The 23,374-nt window shown below is 43.5% G+C and overlaps 1 protein-coding gene across 1 annotated transcript in view; it reads left to right on the top strand.

The window, feature by feature from the left end:
• Positions 1-23,374, top strand: part of dhx36 (DEAH (Asp-Glu-Ala-His) box polypeptide 36) — a 52,911-nt gene that overhangs the window by 26,283 nt on the left and 3,254 nt on the right. Inside the window, exons 16-23 of the mRNA XM_063205284.1 lie at positions 829-946; positions 4,529-4,627; positions 5,620-5,793; positions 6,671-6,757; positions 13,872-13,955; positions 15,476-15,575; positions 16,440-16,530; positions 20,246-20,369. Of these exons, the coding sequence (XP_063061354.1) occupies positions 829-946; positions 4,529-4,627; positions 5,620-5,793; positions 6,671-6,757; positions 13,872-13,955; positions 15,476-15,575; positions 16,440-16,530; positions 20,246-20,369 (877 nt within the window). The remainder of the gene's footprint in view (positions 1-828; positions 947-4,528; positions 4,628-5,619; positions 5,794-6,670; positions 6,758-13,871; positions 13,956-15,475; positions 15,576-16,439; positions 16,531-20,245; positions 20,370-23,374) is intronic.

The raw sequence follows: 23,374 nt of genomic DNA, 5'->3' as shown, positions 1-23,374 counted from the left end.
ACTGCCCATCTGTCTTGGCTGATTGGATTTGGTGGGCTTTCTGCTGTAGGTAAATTACTTAGTTAAGTTGAAGTTGTTGAATTCTCGTAGAGAGTCAGGGGAAAGTAGAGAGATGCTGAACCCTAAAACTGCATGATGGGCAACCACATTTAATATATACCAAAATAATATTCGTTTCTGTATTCTGTGCACATTCTGTGTGTGCGTGTGCATGCATGTGTGTGTGTGTGTGTCAATTAATTCTGGACGTGTTGCAATAGACTGGTTTTCTCTTACAAATGATCATTGTGATACGTTTGGGAATGTCATCCATCCTTCACCGAATCTGACATTAATCAATGAACAAAATAAATCTATTATTCTGGTTGAAATTGGTTGTTGTTTTGACAGCTATGGAAACGTGCTATCCCTCCAAAATATTGAAATACCATCAATTGTGCAATGTGCTAAATAATTGTGGCTACTCCCGTAAAACGATAGCATTAATCTTTGGTAGTTTGGGCCATGTACATGAAATGTGTGTGCGTGCATTACAGATCTGTGGACTCTCTAAACAACAGGCTAAAAAAAATGCACCAATTGTGCTCAGTTTCCGGCATAATTGGAAGCCTCTCCATTTGGAGATGTAGGTGCCACATGTATCTTTTGGACACTGAATGAGCAGATTTAAAAAAAAAAACCTTCTATACATTTAGTTTGTGCTATAGTGAACGCCTATCTGTCAATCCAAATTAAGGAGTTAAGTGTGTGCGTGTGCGTGTATGTGTGTGTGTACGTGTGCGTGTGTGTGCCTTTGCACGTGTGTGTCCGTGTGCGTGTGTTCCACAGGGTATCCCCAGGGAAGTGCTACCACCTGTACAATGGACTGAGGGCCAGCCTGCTGGACAGCTACCAGCTGCCTGAGATACAGCGCACATCACTGGAGGAGCTCTGCCTACAGATCAAGGTACGTACGTTCATGTGTGTGTGATGTAGACAATATCAACAGCCAACTATTTGACACAAAAGTCCACAAAAGTAGATTGCAGAGGGCGTCGCATCATCAGCTATGGTAATAATAATAGCTGATGATGCGACGCCCTCAGCAATCTACTTTTGTGGACTTTTGTGTCAAATAGTTGCCTTGACCGTAACTGAAGATATTGTCAAGGTAGTAGCTTCACAAAACACATTCTGCAGACCTTTCAAGAATAAATGAAGGGCTTTGGACACTTCGGTTTATGTGTGGATATCCTCAACATATTACAAGGTAAGTGTGACGTTGTTTTGAGCTGTGCAAGACTTTAAAATGTTGTGTTTTTTAAATGTGTGTAACCGCCGAGATACGATGCCCGCAATCTATCATATCGCATAGCTGATATGGCTAACGAGGCTAGCGTGATATTATCAAAGTTTCTCAAAACGCATCCTTTTGCCTTGATTTTGCTCTAGAGTGACTGTATTTCATCCCAAACATGCAAAAATCAGGCAAACTTGTTCCAACTCCGGATAAATCCTTTAATTGTTTTCTCCACGGATATGGGCGTCAGCAAAGCAAGAGTCCACATGCACAAGGCTAGGACATGAAGTTATATAATGAGATGGACCCAGAGTGAGTGAGTGAGTCAGTGTGTGTGTGTGTGTGACTGGCTCTGCCTGCAGATTAGGGATGGCACAAACCGCACCGAAAACCGAAACCGTACAATTCACACACATACCGAACCGAGCCGTGCAATCCATCGCAAACCGCAATTCATGTACTGCCCAGAAAAATACCTGTATGTAAAACATATTCTAGACAGATCTAGAACAGATTCCAGGAGTACCTTATCCAGTCTCTCTGATTAAAACATTAGTGTATAAGACTAAATCAGAGGATGACACAATTAAAATCACACCATTTTCACATTATAAGCCTATACAAACCATATGTAGGATATTTAGTGATAAGTCAGATTCTATTAGCCAGTGCACTATTTATCTTGAACTAAAAAAAGAACCGTAGAGAACCGAAAACCGTGACCTTGACACCGTGATATGAACCGAACCGTGAATTTTGTGAACCGTACCACCCCTACTGCAGATCAAGGTGTGTATGGGACCAACACCTTGCCATTCAGAGAACTGCTTCTACCTTTTTTCCCCCGCAGCCTGAATTTTGTCTGTGTGTCTGTGCATGCGTCCTTGTGTTGTGTGTGTGCGTGTGCGAGAGAGCCAGAGCCAGAGACAGACAGATGGGGTTATTTAATGGTATTTCTCCAAATAGCGGCCAATCACACCCTTAATTGGCCACTCAGATGTTGGTGTTCTCTCCCCTCTCTTGCTCTCTCTCTCTCTCTGTCTTTTTTTCTCTCAGTCTTTCTCTCCCACTCTCTTTCGCTCTCACACACTTTCTCACCAACCCTCTCACTCCAAATCACACACTGCATCTGACATGCACACACACACACACACATACACGCACACACACAGACACCTACCCTCTAATAGTGGCTCGTGTGTGTGTGTGTGTGTGTGTGTGTGTGTGTGTGTGTGTGTGTGTGTGTGTGTGTGTGTGTGTGTGTGTGTGTGTGTGTGTGTGTGTGTGTGTGTGTGTGTGTGTGTGTGTGTGTGGGGGGGTCTCTAATGGTGTTTGTGAGAGCATTGCTAATGGCCTAATGGATGTGCATGAGTATTAATCACCGCTGTGCCGTCGGCCATCACTGACACACACACACACACACACACACACACACACACACACACACACACACACACACACACACACACACACACACACACACACACACACACACACATAGAAACACCTTTTAGAGGGTGTCACTTACTGTGATGGCTACAAGCCCTCCCGCTATTTAAGCATGACAGCTTTGTCCAAAAGTGCACATGGATACACGGGCGCAGGCACACAAACACAGTCACACGCTGTACACACACGCACACGCACACGCACACGCACACAGACAAGCACACACGCACACGCACACAGACAAGCACACACGCACACGCACACACACACGCACACACACACACAGAGACAAGCACACAAAGACAAACACACACACACACACACACACGCACGCACACGCGCACACACACGCACACACACATAGAGACAACCACACACACATTGAGAGAGACACACACACATACATGCACACACACGCAAAAAATCTCTTTCTCTCACACCCACCCACAAATACACAAAATCTTGTGTACAAAATCTCACACACACACAGACAGAAATACACAAAATCTCTTTCTCGCACACACACACTCACACACACACACACACACACGCTCGTGCGCACACACACAAACACAGCTCCGCCAGACACGGGCGTCCAGGATTCTGCTGCTAAGCCCTGAGAAGAGATATACTAGGTCCGTCAGGGTTACAAATAGTATTCCTTACACTACCTTCTCAAAACTTGCGTCACTGCCAAGCTATTTTCATGCAGAGCCCAACACCAAGCCAGAGGTCTGTGCTTGTGTATCCTAGAGGTAGCCTACTGTGAATGGCAAACAGGGATGCTTTTACCAGACTGCTGTGTTTTTCTTACAGAAAGACAGAAAGTCTCGTCTTGTCATGAATAAGAAATCACACAATGTCTCACACTGTCCGTCTGTCTTTTTGGCTGTTTCTGTGTCGTCTTCTCCTCTCAATTTTCGATTGCTTGCTAACTTGCTGTGCTTGAGTGTCTGTCTGTCTGTCTTTCTGTCTGTCTCTGTCTGTCTCTCTGTCTGTCTCTCTCTCTCTCTCTCTCTCTCTCTCTCTCTCTCTCACACACACACACACACACACACACACACACACACACACACACACACACACACACACACACACACACACACACACACACACACACACACAGTCCTTGATATCTGATCAATACCTATTATACCAGTACACTTAATGGTAAGTGTTGTGTTGCAAAGTGCCACAGGTGTTGTAGTAGCTAGCTCAGTGTGTCTGACGCAGCTGCGTGCCTGCCAAAGCACAAGCAGCCACAGGTTTCATCAGCAATCAATAGGCAACCTGGCTGCCGTGTTTTTCTGAATCCACAATAGATGCATGTCTCCTCTTGAATCCAGTTTACTTGAATCCAGTTTAATTAGTGGATTGAAATAAACAAAATGATGTTTGTGTTGTATATTTGTATACAGTCCATGTACAGTTAATTAGAGGGGTTCAGATAAGGAATTGGAATGTGTGTGTGTGTCTATGTGTTGGTTGTGTTTGTCTTGATGCTGAAGAAGGCTTAGGCCGAAAAGTCATGAAGAATCACACCGAAGAGTGCAACTTTTCTACTAAATGTGAATTTTGCTGTTCACTCGCACCTGAAGACCTTGTAAAAAAACAGTTGAGAGTTGAGTGCACTTTGTGAAAAAAAACAATGTCTGTTGAGTTTTGTCCCGTTCCTGAAGCTGTGTGTGTGTGTGTGTGTGTGTGTGTGTGTGTGTGCGTGTGCGTGTGCGTGTGTGTGTGTGTGTGTGTGTGCGTGTGTGTGTGTGTGTGTGTGTGTGTGGTCTGTTGTGTTTTTTCCAGATCCTGAAGCTGGGTTCCATCGCCTCCTTCCTGCATAAGGCCCTGGACCCCCCCTCAGACAAGGCCATCGAGCTGGCCATCACACACCTCATGGACCTGGTGAGGGGAACAGCGCGTGTGTGTGTGCATGTTTGTGGGTTCATGTGCTCATGTGGGTACGTGTGTGTGTGTGTGCGTGTGTGTGTGTGTGTGTGTGGGGGGGGGGGGGGGGGGGTGTTCGTGCGTGTGTGTGTGTGGGGGGGTGGGGGGTGGGGGGGTTCATGTTTGTGTGTGTGTCTTTGTGCGTTAGCCTGCGTGTGCCTGTGTTTGGATGTGTGCACGCGCGCGCGTGTGTGTGTGTCTGTGTGTGTCTGTGTGTGTCTGTGTGTGTCTGTGTGTGTCTGTGTGTGTGTGTGTGTGTGTGTGTGTGTGCGTGTGTGTGTGTGTGTGTGTGCGTGCGTTTGCGTATTGTATCATTGTGTGCTAGCGGCGGGGGCGTGTGAGGGACGGTGGTGGACATGAGATATGACAGGGGAAAGTGGAAACAAATGAGGCATGAGCAACACGCTGCTGCCGCCGCAGCTACGGGTGAAACAATACAATGACTAGACTTAGACCGCCATTCTCAGTCACCCCCGTTCTCCCTCTCTCTCCCTCTCTCTCGCTCTCGCTCTCGCTCTCGCTCTCTCGCTCTCTCGCTCTCTCGCTCTCTCTGTCTCTCTCTCTCTCTCTCTCTCTCTCTCTCTCTCTCTCTCTCTCTGTATGTCTCTCTCCCCCCACCTCTCTCTCTCTCCATGTATTCATGTTCTTCGTCCTCGTTTTGTCCCTCTGCCTTTCTCTTTCTCTCCATATCTCACCTGCTCTTTTTTCCCTCCTGTCTTTCTCCCACATGCTCCATCGCCCTTTCATCACTTTGCTTTCCATCGCATTTCTATCGTTTTCTACTGCCGCGTCTGTTACATGTCTTTCTTTCTTTCTTTCTTTCTTTCTTTCTTTCTTTCTTTCTTTCTTTCTTTCTTTCTTTCTTTCTTTCTTTCTTTCTTTCTTTCTCTCTGTCTTTCTTTCTTCCTTTCTATGTATCCCTCCCTGCTTCCTCCTTCCTTCCTCATCAGAATGCTCTGGACAGGAATGAGGAGTTGACTCCACTGGGTGTGCACTTGGCGCGTATGCCGGTGGAGCCCCACATTGGGAAGATGATCCTGTTTGGTGCCCTGCTGGGCTGCCTGGACCCCGTGCTCACCATCGCCGCCAGCCTCAGCTTCAAGGACCCCTTCTTCATCCCCATGGTACCCACTCGCACATGCTCAGAAATGTTGGAGCAGGCTCCACTCCACAAGTATTTCTCCTTTTGAGAGTGCTGGCCAAAATATTGTAAAACTGAAAAATGAGGAAAAAGGTTGCACCATGTATAGGTTCTTTATTATTACACAGATGAGTTTCGGCGTTCTGCCTTCCACTACGGAAGGCAGAACGCAGAATCGCGTTTGTGCAATAATGAAGAACTCACTCACACATGCTCTTAAATCATTGCACATCAGGGCTGTAACGATACACTTGACTCACGATTTGGTTCATACGAGATTCTAGGGAATCATGTGAATTGACATGGAATGACCCCAATGCCTACACAGATGCATATTAGGCATACATGCGTATGCACAAAACAGGCATGGTCACACAAATGCATGCTGTCAGGCAGTAAGGAGTGCTATCTACTTCCCACTGCTGATGTCGAAGTGGATGCCAGAATAATATGAATGTATGCATAGACACACAGGCACATATGCACAATGAAAACTAAGTGTGTAAATCACAGCCTCCATGACGATTCAATATCGATTTTTCGATACTTAAGAATGCCCCACGATACGATGCAATGCGATTCGATTCAACTTTTTTCCAATTACTTTTCACCTTCTATCATGTGGCACAATTAACAGCTTTTGCATTGGGCAGGGGCCAGCGATTACATTATTTTCGATACTTAAGAATTCCCCATGATGCGATACGAATCGATTCAATTCGATTCGATTACTTTTTACACCGCTAATGCAAACAGACATGCATGCACAGAGAGGCTCTGCCACACGTAAAGTAATTTGGAAACATCACTGATGAATGTGTCTGGTGCTCATTGGTGATCATTGGTGTTTCCTGTTTCAGGGGAAGGAGAAGCTGGCAGACGCCAAGAGGAAAACCCTGTCCAAGAACACCAGAAGCGACCACCTCACCATCATCAACGCTTTCAGTGTAGGCTATTATTTTACCACTGTTACTATTGCTACTGCTACTACTATTGCTACTGCTACTACTATTGCTACTGCTACTGCTTCTACTACTTAGGGGTGTCGTTCAGGGGGGTAAAGTGTGACTGATTCACCTGGGCCCCATGTATATAGGGGGCCCACACACAGTCTGATATATGAAAATATATGGCTGGGTGGGGCATTGGTGCTGATTGTATATAGGGCCCAAAATTTGCTGCTACGCCCCTTGCTACTACTGCTACTACTTCTACTACTACAGGAAACTAGACTGCCTGTGCAGTCGCCTTCGACTGCTTAAGGTATATCCCCAAAACGCGACGCTTCCAGTCCCCCATCATTCCTACCACTCCCGTCCACCATTTCGTAAACGTATATGATACATACAGACGTGACATGATGTGCATAGGCTTAAAACCAAACGACTATTGTGAAAATGAAGCAAAAAATGGGGCAAATGGTAATACTGTTTTAATGGTTCAGTGGATATACCACATTAGGTACAGTGTAATAACCAGTGTAACAATATTTAATACAATGTAATACCAGTGTAACACCGCCATTTTTTTTTACTTACATCATGTGTTTGTGCGTAAGTGGTATTACATGGTATTGCATATTGTTACACTGGTATTACACTATATTACATGGTATTGCATACTGTTACACTCGTTATTACACTGTACCTGATATTGCATATTGTTACACTGGTATTACACTAGTATTACATGGTATTAAATATTGTTACATTGGTTATTATACTGTACCTAATATGGTAGATTCACTGAAATGGTGAACCATTAAAATAAGGTGTTACCGGGCAAATCAATCCACCCAGTCAGACGTTATGGGCCAAATGAAAATTCCGCCATTTTGAAAGTGTTGTCTTCCAAACTCGAATCAGTTCATGAACCTACCCTAAAGCAGGGCTGTACATTAAGACCAATTGGTCGCATATTGAGCCTAAAATTTTGACTGTGCGAGAAAGAAAAATAAAACGAGTATGCATTCAACCCTTTCATTCGCATTTTGCTTCTGAGTTCGAGTGCATGATTATGATTGTGACATTTTTTCCACAGCCTGTCTGATAGACAGCATCAAACTCCATTGGGAACGCACTTAAAAAAAAGACGGTCAATGTTGCTTGAATTCCGTGTTGGCTAAGATTGAGCCATCTCTGCTCCCGTAGCTCAGAAGAAAAAAAAAAAACAGAATCGCTTCGCACAGATCCCTGGTGGCAACAGTTACAAAGCGCGCATGCCTCATCTCCCAGTCGGATGTTCTGTGCCAGCACTTCTTACAGCTTTTCGAAATGGACTGCTGTTTAAAACGTTGCGGGAGTTTGCATTGCTAACAGGAAACCTCTTGGATCCGATAGTGAAATAGCCACTCGGTTTGCTAACTCATGTGGTTTAATGAAATAGCCACTCGGTTTGCTATGTGGTTACTTTAAAGGACGTCGTTGTTTGAGCTGTTTTGGCGTTTCCCAAACCGCTGTCTTCGCAATGACTTCGCAAAAAAATGCAATCGCTATCAAAGTAATCAAGTCAAAATATAGTTCGAGGAGCATTCACAAGTAGTGTGCAGTGCGCGCAAATTTAAAGTCTAGTTGGTCCAGTAGCTACCGGTGCTGTAGGCTATCAAAAAGAGCAGCCAACACAGTGAGATAATTTTGCTGCTCCCAGTTTCATTTCACACCGTTCCAACCCATGCGTTTGAGGAAACAAAAACTAGGCTATAATAAAGCCCGTTGGATTAACGTGTTGTAGGCTATGTTTAAGATTTAGTCAATCTAGTTCAGTAAGCATGTGATTTACATGCTTTTAATCACGAAGTTATAGCCTAATACTAATAATAATAACAATAATAATGATAATATGCCTAATAATAGTAGGCTAATAGTAATGGGAACTGTGATTTATGGCATATAGCAGTGGTTCCCAACACTTTTTGCACTGGGACCATTTTATCCTGAACTTTTGGGGACCACATTTTTTTCACAACCAAAACCATGACTGAGCAAACTTGCTGGCTATAAAAAAACAGTGGATATTTCTGACAGTATAAGCAGAGAGAGTAGAATATCTCTGGTATAAGACTACAATAGCTATGGATTGTTAATTAGTGATATTTATTGGTATTTTTTATTTCACACCTAGACATTTCAGGGGAGCCCATTGGAATTCCAGGTGACCCCATACCCCAGTGTTGGAAAAAACACTGACATATAGCCTAGGCCATTGTGCATGAAGATGAAGAAACAAGCAATGAGCACAATAAGCACAGTATTTTACATAAACCCCCCCCAATAAAAAAAAGTGTCATGACACAAGAGTGCTCCTAAATTAGTATCTGTGCTCCTAAAGTTTTATCCGTGCTCCTACATTTTTTCATTTAGGAGCACCTGTGCTCCTAGTGAAAAAGCTTAACGTACAGCCCTGCCCTAGAGCAGTGGTTCCCAACCTTTTTCTTAAGGGACCCATGTTTTTACTATTGTAAGCTTTGGTGACCCAACCACGCGAGCGCCCGCACGAGACGGAGCCACAAGATGCCCTCCGTTTCCTGCGAAAACTTATTTTAGTTATTTTATTCCTCAATTTGTCTTTGGTCAAATATAGAATAAATGTTTAATGTAGCACTTACAATTTGTTGCGTCTATGCATGTATAAGTTAAATGCTTTGTCTTTTATTCAACATGGGCTATATATATTTAAAACAAAACCCCTTAAAATCAAGAGGGCTCCGCGACCCCCTGTGGATCTTTGGCGACCCATAAGGGGGATCCCGACCCATAGGTTGGGAACCACTGCCCTAGAGCATTCACCCAAAAAATCTGGGACAAATCCATCCACCCGGTCAGTAGTTATGAGCCAAACAATAATTCGGCCATCTTGAATTCAGCCATCTTGAAAGTGTTGACCTCCAAACTCGAATCAGTTCATGAACCTACCCTACAGTATTCACACACCAAATCTGGGACAAATCCATCCACCCGGTCAGAAGTTATGGACCAAACAAAAATTCGGCCATCTTGAATTCAGCCATCTTGAAAGTGTTGACCTCCCAACTCGAATCAGTTCATGAACCTACCCTAGAGCATTCACACACCAAATCTGGGACAAATCTATCCACCCGGTCAGAAGTTATGGACCAAACAAAAATTCGGCCATCTTGAATTCAGCCATCTTGAAAGTGTTGACCTCCAAACTCGAATCAGTTCATGAACCTGCCCTAGAGCATTCACCCAAAAAATCTGGGACAAATCCAAACATCCGTTCAAAAGTTATCGCGTTAATACGAAAGACCTTACGCGGCGGCGGCGGACGCGGCGGCGGCGGTGCACGCAAAACCATTACATCCCCGACGCTCCGCGTTTCGGGGATATAAATATTCACATTCACTCATACATAAAACAGGAAGATCTGTCACAGGCAACCATCTTATCATTGTGAATCTGTCATTGTGAAAGGCTATTTTTTTTTTACTATTACCTCTACCACACAATTATGCTGTTCACATACACTCATATATAAAACAGGACAATACCTAACTTTAGAAGCAACAATCTCACCATTGTGAATATATTCTGCGTTGCCTATAAGAAATATTCACACGCCCTCATCAGTGCTTTACACTAACTTTTTCGCTTACCAGCCATTTTGGCTAGTGGTTTTCCTGTCTCACTAGCCATTGGGCCTCTTCACTAGCCATAATTTTCTTAACCATCATAGCAGCTTTAATGAATTATATAATAGGCTGTAATAATGTAATGTAGGATAATATAGGCCTAACATAATATAATATAATATAATATAATATAATATAATATAATATAATATAATATAATATAATATAATATAATATAGGCCTAATATAATATAATATAATATAATATAATATAATATAATATAATATAATAGCCTATAATATAATATAATATAATATAGGGCCTAATAACTAGAATTGTTATTAACTGGTCCATGCATGCATGCATGCTATAAGAACAGATTAACTTATCTGAGGAATGGCATAGCCGTGCAGAAACACCAAGCACAGTGTTGTGGAAGGGCACAAATGTAAGCTAGGCCTACATGAGAGCAAAATATTTCCGTCTTTGATCTGAAGGGCACTTTCGATGCGCAAAGTAGATAGTGCAAAGTCATTGCCAAGCTTCGCATGTCCTCGGTCATGGATGTAGAATAACACCTCTTCTGGAATATTTTCTCATAAAAGTAGGCTATCCACTAGAAGGCACACGCATATGCGGCCGGTAACTACAGAAGGAGCTACGACTTCCTTTCATTCCGTTTAATATTGAGTTGTTTAAAATATAGGCTAAACGGACGCAAGGCAAGATGGGCACATGCGAAGGGACATGGGACATGATTTGTGCAGTCTGGAAGGCTACTACTGCGCGTTGTTTAAGCCCCGTTTGACAGTCGGGAACAACGGCACAAGAAACATGGAGGAATATTAAGGTATGATGACATACAGGCAAATCAGAAAATTATTGAAACCGAACATTATTAATGCCGCATGTGTCCTTGTCTTATCACTGCGCTAATTAGTCTCAAGACTTTCACAAGACTGAGGTGTTCTCCTCTCGCCTTGGTCATTTTAATGTCCACTACTACTAGGCTATGCATTGTAATGACAGATCCCAAAACAGGTCAGTTGAGATGAACTTCGCTACTTTATTTTCACGTGAAGGTTTTCATTGACATTTCCAAACGCGCGCTGATGTGCTGCTGGTACCTCGCTGCTGCCACTCATATTCGCAAGACTAGCTCTATCAGATTCCTCTCGCGCCTGAGGCACAGGTGACACGTGACACAGGTGCTTCATGGGTATTGTAGGCTCGCGAAATCGCATTGCATTGCGCTTGTAGCAAAGACGGTCTGAGGGGAAAAACTACAAAATGCGGTGCCTCATCATTTAGAATAGTAACGGACCCGCCAGAATGGCTAGTGAACCTTCGGTATCTTCTAGCCAACGCCGACTTTCACCCGCATTTGGCTACCTGGCGTGTGTTAGTGTTAAGCCCTGGCCCTCATACATAAAACAGGGCAATACCCAGGTGTCTTCTTAAAATTGCAATATGAAGATGCTTCAATCCGGCGGTTCTCTCTCTCTCTCTCTCTCTCTATATATCTATCTATCTATCTATCTCTCTCTCTCTCTCTCTCTCTCTCTCTCTCTCTCTCTCTCTCTCTCTCTCTCTCTCTCTCTCTCTCTCTCTCTCTCACTCTCACTCTCACACACACACACTAACAAGAAGATAGAAAAGACAAGCATGCCTTTAATAGATATCACAAGTTTGGCCTCTGCTCATCATTGCATGCATGGATTGCATATCATGCCAGTTAGAAGAAAGGCCCTATATATACACTTGGCAGTCAGCACTGTCTTTTGAACCCTACAGTGGGCTGCAATGCAATCACAATCAAAGACCCTTGGCAGCCATCCACAGTACAGATGCTATAATGTTTCTCAGTGCCTTAGATTGAGCTATGATTGTAACGAGGCCAAGCATTACTTACGGAACGGATGGTGTTCACTTAGAGTTGATGTATGCGATTGTAGGCGAGTCGTTATGCATAGGAACGTCTGATGTAGTGACAAAAAGGGAGGAAATAAAAACAGAAGTTCCATTTAGCGGATCAGTTTTCATTTTAGCCGTTTATTTCTGAAATGATGATGCCCATTAACAAATTAAATAATTTTTCACAAGTGTGTGTAAATAAACTATTAATTACTGATCCAACCAGAGTAGTTTTTGCAGCCAAACATGTTTGACTGGTACCGGTAATTCAAAGTGGTGGATTTGATCCACCTATACAGAACACTTTGAAACCATAATCAGTACCTAGAAATTGATGGTGTTAGTAAGTATTTATGAAAAATTAAGACCCATTTAAGCCTAAGGCACCTGCAAAAAAACGCCTGCTGAATGCCTAAACCTATTTTGGGAAAAGTTGTCCTAAGCCTATAAAAACCTAAAAGGTACGAAAAATGTGTTCATTCAGCTCTAACATATCCCCTTTCTTGTCAAAAAACCCTTAAAGAGGCTGAACCCTCAAGAGCCTGAATGCAGCTCCAGGCGACTAGGTCAATGTAGCGTATAGCATCAGGCAGCTTAAATGGGTTAACGACAGTGTGTATCCAGTTAATTTTTGCGTCTCACAGTGTACATAGGATTGTACATTTTTGTTTGTTACGACAGTATCCTGACAAGCGCAGGTTATTTTTGCACACACATGAATAATCTATTGCCGTAGGGCTAATGGCAAGGTGGTATGTTGGGCATAATGCAGCTAGCTCCTCTACCACTAATGGTCACATTGACGCTGCTCACATTTACTTTGGGACAGAGGAAAGCCATTGTGTTTATTACAACGCTACAGTACGCTGACTTGAGGAAGCCAGTGTGAAATGAGCGTCTAAATTATTCAAACGTGCGATTTACTATGTACAGCACTGCATGCTCTTGCTTTTCTTTGCCATACCAGTCTGCTTTTACACAAAAGAACGGTAATAAACTGAACCGGAAACAGAAAGAGCAGTCTAATTTGGAATTATTTTTTTTTTTTTTAAATGAGAATGATGGAATGATTTATGGAATGAAAACGTCATTAGCTGACATTCATTAGCCACAATGTTAACGGGTTTATGCTAATTTAGTCTTATGCTAATTTAGGGGGAGTTTGTTGTAGTTTATATGTAAGCCACCTTTTCCATCTGACACAGTATTTTTGCTGGTGTCAATGGCTACGTTTACATAAGACATTTAATTCGGAATGAACTCCATTTAATTTAGAATAAAGCTTAATTCCGCTTTGAAAACATCGTGTAAACACCTTAATTTGGAATGAATTGAAATATTAAAGTACTAGATCAAACTCGAAGGAACTGTCTAATTCTGAATTATTAAATGGTTTCACCACTTTATTTTTGTCTTGCCCACGTTTTGGCACTAAGCATTTCAGTGTCAATGTTTACTGACTCTGACCCAACTTGGTAGCCTTGGGCCTAGTATTTGCTATTTTACAGCTATTGGATCTATCTAATGAGCCCTTTTGGGTTGGCTGCTTCTATCTCAGGGTTGGGAGGAGGCCAAGCGACGGGGCTTCAGATATGAAAAGGACTTCTGCTGGGAGAACTTCCTGTCAGCCAACACACTCCAGGTAAGACCTGTGGCCTATACTGCCCTACAATATCAGAACGCAGTATCTTGAAAATGGTCGAAAATGGGTTTAGACCGGAAATTGGCTTTAAAATACCTTCTTTTTCTTGTGTTAAATTTTTTTGGCCCAACTTGGTCCCGTTTCGGAAAAAAACGCAAAAAACTGATTATACTGCGCTTTTTGGTTTTAGGAGGTTACGTCGTACTAGCCAAGAACGCAGTATAATGCGAATTATACTGCACTTCTCCATTGACACCGTGGTTTTGGTGTAGACAGTAATACCACAACAGAGCGCAGTATAATGATTTTTCAGCTAAAAAGTAATGAGAATGTTGGTTTTTTTGCTTTTTTCTTGTGTGCATAAATTTTCACCATAAAAAAGTATTATATGGAAGTGTCATCACCACTTTACCTCCAACACAGTCGCGTGGACAGAAAGGAAACTTTAAAGCCTTTTTTCTCAGTTTGCCATTTTGAATTATACTGCGTTCTGAAATTGTAGGGCAGTATACTAAGAAGCTGGTTCAGGAGTAAACCAGGTTAAGTAATGAGGTAAGTCATCTAATAGAAGAGCCTGGAGTCCTCAGGCTTTTCTATAAGATCATTTACCTCTTAATTTTCAGAGTGGTTTTTTAACATTTGATAAAAAGAATGTGTTTTATAACAATGCAAGATTCTAAAATTCCAAATGCTTCGTTTCGTGAGTACAGACCATATTTGTGCTACTGCAGAAGTTTGGTGTAATGACATGTTATTTTTGTGGGGAAAGTTTGGAGACGGTGCCCAGTATCCATATGCGCTTGAGTCAAGCTAACCGGAATAAACATCGAATAACACGGCAACTCTGTTGATGTAAGTCTGCGGCAGAAAACACTTCGGGTGTAAAGGTGGATGGGTGTCACGGTTCAAATGGCATTAGGGTGATTCTACTCCGAACCATCGCTTTAACCTGGTTCACTCCTTCTTAGTACACCCCTCTGGACAAGCGGACAACACACATGTTTTTCACCTTTTCACCAGTCCTTTTTCCACTCTGGGCATGTTATTTTCACCAGACGCCTTTTGCATCCTCCACCACACTGGTGGCATGCATGGCATGTTCTACAGTACGGTATGTACGTGTAAAGTCTTTGCAGACCTTGACGATTTGATCTAAAAGCTGTGTTGCTACTGCTGCTGCTGGGTGCCTTGATTTCCTTAGGGATCAATTAAGTGGTATCTCCACTCTATCCGACTACTGGTGTCCATGTACGATGCAAGTGCAAAACTCCCATAACTTTCCAATTAGATGACTGATGAATTATGTAATGGAGTGTAGTGTACCCCATGGCTGTATTTAAGGTACTTGCAGAGGACGAGAATAAAGTTACCTTCATTTGTTTGATGGTCCACTTCTTTCTCTCATTCTCCCCTCTCTCTCTCTCTCTCTCTCTCTCTCTCTCTCTCTCTCTCTCTCTCTCTCTCTCTCTCTCTCTCTCTCTCTCTCTCTCTCTCTCTCTCTCCCTCTCTCTCTCCTGTAGATGCTTCACAATATGAAGGGTCAGTTTGCTGAGCACCTGCTGGGGGCTGGCTTTGTGAGCAGTAAGGACCCCAGAGATGCCAGGGCCAACATCAACTCAGGTAACCTCACACACACTCTCTCTCTCTCTCTCACTCTCCACTCTCCACTCTAGTAACGTCACACACACTCTCTCTTTCATTCTCCATTTGGGTAAACTCACACACACTCACTCACCCCCTCTCTTTCCCTCTAACTATCCAATCAGGTAACCTCCCCCCCCCCTAACTATCCACTCTGATAACCTCCTCCACCCCTCCACCCTGTGTCAGAGGACCTCAGTTGTCTGTCTGCCACCCCTCCCCCCCCCACACACACACACACCCCACCCCGACATCAGATTTGGATTTGAATGGTGTGTGTGTTTGTCTGTGCGTGTGCCCATGTGTGTTTGCGTGTTTCGTTCTGTTTGATTTAGCTGTGCTTCGATGCATGTTGTTGTTTTTTTTCTTTTCCAATTCATTTCACCTTGTCAGATTGTCAGGCAGGCCCGGCATGTCTGTCCACTCTACTGTGCTTTAATTGCCTTTTTGGAGGAGAGCATGTGTAACTGTCTACTCGCCTCTGCCAGCCACCCTTCATCTTCATGTACCGTGGAGGACATTGTCTTTCAAAACAAACTCTATTTTTGTCCTCTTTTCATGTTATCGCTTGTCTTATTTGTTTTCCACTCCTTCCCTCTCTTCCTACCTCTTCTCTCTCCCTCCTCCCTCTCTCTCCCTCTCTCTCTCTCTTTCTCTCTCTCTCTCTCTTTCTCTCTCTCCCTCTCTCTCTCATACTCCCTCCCTCCCTCCCTCTCCCTCTCTCTACCTCTCTCCTTCTCTCTCTTTCTCCCTCTCACTCCCTCTCTCTCTCTTTTATTCTCACCCCCCCTCTCTTTTTTCATGCCTTTCTCTGTCCCTCCATCTTTGCCTACGTACCCTCAGAGAACGAGAAGATCATCAAGGCGGTGATTGTTGCCGGCTTGTACCCCAAAGTGGCTAAGATCCGTATAAACCACAATAAGAAGAGGCAAATGTAAGTAGACATTAAAGATTTCCCATCCTGCACTGCACATGCTCAGGACCGTATTAATGCACTGTGGTGTCCAAAGGCACTAATACCTCGCAAGTAGGGCTGGGCGGTATACCGTAAAAAAACCGTGATAACGGTTTTCACCTACACAAGGTTCACTTTTTGATGAGAGAAGGTTTTTATTAGGGGTGGGCATAGATTAATTTTTTTAATCTAGATTAATCTCACTGTAATTTTGAAATTAATCTAGATTAATCTAGATTAATCTATATCAAAATGGCTCATTCAGAAATGGCGCGCTAGCGAAATAATGCAGGAAAAACCCCGTTTTTTCCCAAAATGCATCTCATTTTCAAAAAAATGGTCATGTTGATACTTGGTGATGAAAAAAAACGCACTGCAATATGTGCAAAGTGTGTTCAATAGGAAGCATTTACAGTTATAAGATACTAAAATTTCTAAATGAATAGCGCTATAGAGGCAAATACAGATAAATCTATCAAACAATTAGGCTATTTAAACAAAATGACCTCAACAATTCAGCATTTCTAATAGAGAGAGAGAGAGAGAGAGAGAGAGAGAGAGAGAGAGAGAGAGAGAGAGAGAGAGAGAGAGGGAGGGAGGGAGGGAGAGAGAGAGAGAGGGAGAGAGAGAGAGAGAGAGAGAATGCATCTGTCACTGACTGTTAAAAAGAGCAGCGGCTCCTTTAAGAGAGGGAGGAGCTCTGCGCACAAGTAAGCTCAGCAGCCCTCAGCAGAGGCAGGCTACTGGATATGTAGAACCAACAGCACTGGCCCACGGCAATTTGGCCTAAACCTGACAGTTGTTCTCAGAGTTAGAATTCCAGAGGTGTTACAACTCGAAATTAATTCATTTTGCAAAAATAATAATATCAAGCGCGACAACCGCGAGTTTTATTACCGTCTGACATGAGAATATCTCACTGAGTCGCAAATGCGCGAATGCAACACAAACATTCAGCGAGAGTATATTGGCAGTTTTAGTTTGACAATCTTCAAAATGCATATCGCACGGAATATTTTGCAATTATGGCACAGGCAAGATTTCTGGAAGTTGTTTATGTGTTCCATGCAATGCGAGAGGAAATGTAGGCTATGTCGGGCTGGTAGGCTACTCACACACAATAATGTCTCTATGCTTCACCTCAAACAATAACATCTCTTTAGTCTACCACTTATGAAAAAGCACTCAAACAACACCTACCACGGCAGAGGGATTAATGTTTTCAGCATGCAAACACTGTTCATATTTAGTAGGTCTGCTGAAGCAACAGGTGGAGAGGAGAAAGCGACTGGAGCGCAGTCTGAAAGCGTCCGTCAATGGAACGCTATGGTGATGAGCATACCAAAACCCATATTTCGAGAATAGATTAACGTGCGATATTTTATTTATCGCGCGACAAGAGTCTCACATTATCGCAGCACGTTAACGCCGATAACGGCCCACCACTAGTTTTCATTAAAAACAAGTGATTAAAATAGAAATGGAGATTAATTAAAATTCAGTATTTTGTCTCATTTTTAAATTTAATATCAGCCTTTTCATCAGAAACATTGAGATGTGGGAAAAAATGCCGCTTATGAAAAAAAAATCGTGCAGAGATATTAATTTTCATCAAGAAAACCGTGATACACATTTTTTCCAGAACCGCCCAGCCCTACTCGCAAGTGCCCCCTTTATGAACAATATATGTTAAGTCTGTGTCATGCACTCAGTGTCCCCTAACTGGCTGTAAATGATGAGCTCTGCACAGGCTCTTCTCTCTGTCTGGCTGTACACTTTGCCCCAGAGGATGCTAGTCATGAGACAGGAGGGGAGATCAGGAGACCTTGTATACAAAGCTTATTTACTTACATTTAAAAAAAAAAAACCATGTACATAGCTTCTCACGCGAACACTCAGATGTACTGGATGTACAACAAGACTGACTTGTCTTTAAAAACATCATATCATCACATCATAATGGGATGTAAAACTTAGGAACGTTATCTTAAGTAGGAAATCCATACAAGTCGTAGGGCATGTCCACGTAAAATCGGATAAATATGAAAATGCGTATCCGTCGTTAAAAAAAACGATGCATGTACAGTATTCTATTTAAATTGTTTAGCGAATATTCTGCCATTAATGAAACCAGTGTTTTCTCTCCACTTCAGCGGTCGTTTTCAAAAAGCTATTGTACATTTTGATATATTGAGGCTACGAAAATTTCAAAACATGCAATCACTGCTTACGGCACTTGGTTTTCTTTCCAATGACATGTTAGTTGATTGGCATGAAAGCATTGCCTTTTGAATTAAAGCACCCCTGAAGTTGTTAATTGCTTTTGACTTGGTGTCAAATTTTCTCCCAGTTTTCAAACTCCCCACAGCTTTGTGTATGCCGCCTTTTTAGGCACCAATATCAGCAACAATTAGTTACGTTGATGTAAGTGTGCCCTATTCGATTTAGCAGAATAGTTACACATTAATAAGCACAAGAGTTTTTTTTACCATCAGTTAATTTTTTCAAGTGCTTTCAATTTCAAGCTGTTGCATTGACTGCAGTCCAGCGCCCATTGAGTGGAATGTTCTGTGTTTATTTTATTTATTTATCTTAATTTAGCCCTGAGGGTCGATTTGAAATGCCAATGGTTCTATCTGGGGAGCACTGATTAATGGTTGTTGAATGTTATCCAGCAAAAAGGTGTAAATTATATATTTTTAAGTGTGTGCAGGTTTATCATAAACCAGTAATAACAGTGATGGATGATGGTTATAAATTGGTAATGATGAAATTATCCAAGGTTGTCTGGAGAGAGAAAAAAATCCCCAGTACGGAATGGCCCAGACATACCCCTTTGTGTTAGTCGAATAATGTGTGGAGTATTTCCTATCCTATCCATTTAATTCATGTGCCAATTTGACACGAAACTTCGGGAGCTTACAATTGCAGATTAGCGCTGGGTGGTGTGTCTGGGAAAATGCTGAGGGCAGGAAAGCTAATGTGCTTTTAAATGACAGGTGTTTTTAAGAACGGCCGCACATCTAAAGGCGGAGAGGAGGAACGACGTCTTCTCCTCCTTCCGCCTGCGTAAAAGGATTTCTTTTCCTCCATCCACCCTTTTAAGTTTTTTTTCTCTTTCTTTCTTTACGTCAGTAATCAAATCTTTTCCCGGCCCTGCCGTGTCTATTATTAGCCTCAGAGCTCCCGGTCCTGACGCCGCAAAACTAAAATGATGATGATGGCGAGGCGAGGCGAGGCCGGCTAACGGCCGTGACATCACCCGCTAAAGTCGTTAGCAGGTGCTCGGAAAGGAACACTGACGGTCTAATTCTGTCAATCACACCCGTATTGATTTCTCAGCTTTAGGTAGTTCTTGTTGACACGTGTGGAGACGGTGAGACTCAAAAACAACACCAGCACCATTTCTCCACCATCCTATCTGTGCTCTCTCCCTGGAAACCAAGATGTGATTACACATGTGTTTGTGTGTTTGTCTGTTTGTGTGTGTGTGTATGTACATGTGTGTGTGTTTGTGTGTACGTGTGTGTGTGTGTTTGTTTGTTTGTTTGTGTGCGTGTGTGTGTGTGTGTGCGTGTGTGTGTGTGTGTGTGTGTGTGTGTGTGTGTGTGTGTGTGTGTGTGTGTGTGTGTGTGTGTGTGTGTGTGTGTGTGTGTGTGTGTGTGTTTTTAATGTGTGTTGCTTGCCGCCTTAGGCCGCCAAAGGTGTACACCAAACAAGACGGCAAAGTGTGCATCCACCCAAAGTCGGTCAACGCAGAGGAGAGAGAGTTCCAGTACACATGGCTCATCTACCACTTGAAGATGAGGACGACCAGCGTACGTAATCCTCTATTTTTAACATCTCTGTCACTAAAGAAACATCTGTTCTCTGTCATGAAGACCCCCCCCCCCCCGCCCCCCCTCCACATCCCTCCCTTAACATTTGTGTCACACTCGAGAAAATGTGTCTTCTGTCTTGTGCACTTGTCCTTTTGGCAGCTCTGGTTTCCCCCTCGAGCTCTGTGACGTTTGCATCTTTAAAATGTCATTATTCGCCTCTTTGGAGCCGAGTGACCTGCTCTCCGAGGAAGGAAATGGGAAAAGGACAAAAGGCCTCATTTTGATGCCTGATGTGGTTTTATATATTTTATATATATATATAAGGGAAAGGTTCATATTTTATTCAGGCGCTGCAGGCGTCTCCCTGCCACGGCTTTACATCAAATCTCCTGCTTTCAGCCAATGGAGACGAGAGCAGTCAGTATACGTACGCACGGCCCCCACGCCGCGTTTGGCTCTCAATATAGCATTTAGTTGTCTTAAAATGTTGTTTAACAGCCTATGAATGTCACCGCTCGGAGGGGGCTCAGAGGAGCGTTAGTCGGTAGACGTCAACATTGGCATCTTTGCGGGTAGAAGGGCGGCTTTTTTAAATGGCATAGGTGCCTCTCCGAATGAGTGGCTGTGTGCCACGGAGGAAGGGCTGGTAGGGGGGAGAAATAGGGCCCGGGCACTTTTGGCTTAAAGGTGGCCCTAATAGTTAGCGGCGCAGAACTGACTCGACGGTGGGCCCCGCACCCTTGTGGTCCCCTATTTTCAGAAATGCTAAATAAAATAAAAGGAAAAAATTAAATAGGGGCCCACGGGGGTGCTAGGCCCACCGGGAAATGCCCACTATGCCAGATGGCCAGTCCTGCCCTGGATGAGACCTTTGGAAGCACAGGGCTCTGCTGTTTCCACAACAGTTAGAAAACATCTTAATGCGTCACTGATTAGATTAGAATGACTGTGGCTGATTGCATTCAGAGTAAACCGGTGGCTGGAGTTGGCGCCTGTGATCCGGAGTATTGCAACGTAGATGTCAGATTGGGTTCATAAGCAATTCACTCTTTTGTATTATCGATGGCTATGCATTCATTCTGATTTACCATATGTATGAATGCTGCAATTGTTACTAAACGCTTTGCCGAATCAAAAGTATCCTCTTGCTATTGGCTGATACACCCACTTGAATATGAACCTGTTAAAAGGGATTACAGCAACCCAAATGCATCCACAGACCTTTACACTACACTACACTCCATGTAGTGAGCAAACATGGCTGTGCTCCCAGCCTTTCGTGTGTGTGTGTGTGTGTGTGCGCGTGTGGGTGTGTGCGTGTGTGCGTGTGCGCGTGCGTGCGTGCGTGCGTGTGTGTGTGTGTGTTTGGGGCCGCGGGGAGTGGGATAGCGCTAGGGGAGTGTGTGTGTGTGTGTGTAGGTGGAAGTGCTAGGGAGTTATGGGAGTGTGTGTGTGTGCGTGTGTGTATGCGTGGAGGGCACTGCGTGTAGCCAGATTACATTTCAAGCACATTCACACCTCCAGTGAGTCACACCGCTGTTTGGCTCGCTCTTCACACACCGCGGGGAGAACAAACTGACAGAGGGAGGGAGAGAGAGAGGAAGGAAGGAAAGAAAGGAAGCGGGGAGGGAGGTGGGAGAAGAGAGTGAAATAGGGTGAGGAGGGAGTTGGCTTTGCCTGCAGGCCCCATGGCATAGATGTGGTTTTTGTTTCATCCTGCCAAGTCTCACACCAAAAATGGACGCCCTACTGTTTCTGTTAATATGCCCATCATACCTCCTGTAGTGAAGTGTATCCTCTGTCTCTCTGTCTCTACATCTCCATCTCAATCCACCTACAGATCTTACTTTAACAGAAACAGGGCCACCTCCTCAGTACAGTTGTAAAATGAGATCTGTAACTGGATGGAGATGGAGATGGAGAGACAGAGACAGGATACACTACAAGAGGCATGACGGGCATATTAACACATTGATGCCTAAAGCATCTTGCAATAAAGGCTGCTGAATGCCTAAGCCCTTTTTAAGTAAAGGGTACCCTCAGCCTATAAAAACCGACATATCTCAGCCTCTGAAGGACATAAAACATGCCATGAGTTGCATTTAAACGTTAAGACCCTCATCTTGCATTAGAATGTTTTCAATAAACTCTAACATACCAAGATATTTAATAAACTTGTCTTAGATCACTTGAGCCTGAATGTTGCGTCATGCAGCTCCAGGCGCCAGCGCCAATGTTGCCCAACGCAACCTCCAGCATCAATGGGTTAACAGAAGCAAGGCTGCACTGCACTGAGGTGGCCCTTTTTCTGTTAACCCATTCATGCTGGATGTTGCCGCTGTGCAACATTGACCTGTCTGTGGCACCTGAAGCTACACGACGCAGCATTCGGGCTCATGAGATTTGAGATATTTTTTTAATTAAAAATGTTGGTGTGCTAGAGCTGAATGAACACATTCTCATGCAAGATGAGAGTTTGAGTGCGATTTAGCATTTAAAAGCAACTTATATAATCATTTTGTGTGCTTCAGAGGCTGAGATATGTAGCTTTTTATAGGCTGAGGCAAAAAATGGCTCCCAAAAAGGGCTTAGGCATTCAGCAGGCGTTTTTTGGCCGGTGCTTTAGGCATCCATGGGTTAATATGCCCATCATACCTCATGTAGTGTATCCTGTCTGTGTCTCTCCATCTCGATCCACTGACAGATCTTACTTACAACTGTACTGACTCGAGGTGTCCCTGTTTCTGTTAATATGCCCATTATGTCTCATGTAGATTATCCCCTGTCTGTGTCTGTATCTCCATCTCCATCTCAATCCCCTGCCACAAACAGATCTCACTCTACAACAGCAATGAGGTGTCTCTGTCTTGTTAATATGGCCATCACGTCTGGCTAGCATCTCCCCTTATCTCTTCATCTCAAGCTCCACCACCACTACTATGTAGATCTTTCTGTATGACTCCCATCTATCATCAGTATGGCCATCATATGTCAGTATTGTC

The sequence above is a fragment of the Engraulis encrasicolus genome, chromosome 8 (assembly GCF_034702125.1).
Source record: "Engraulis encrasicolus isolate BLACKSEA-1 chromosome 8, IST_EnEncr_1.0, whole genome shotgun sequence".
Lineage (NCBI taxonomy): Eukaryota > Metazoa > Chordata > Actinopteri > Clupeiformes > Engraulidae > Engraulis > Engraulis encrasicolus.
Note: the sequence above shows the minus strand (reverse complement) of the source record. Positions and strands in the feature narration are given on the sequence as shown.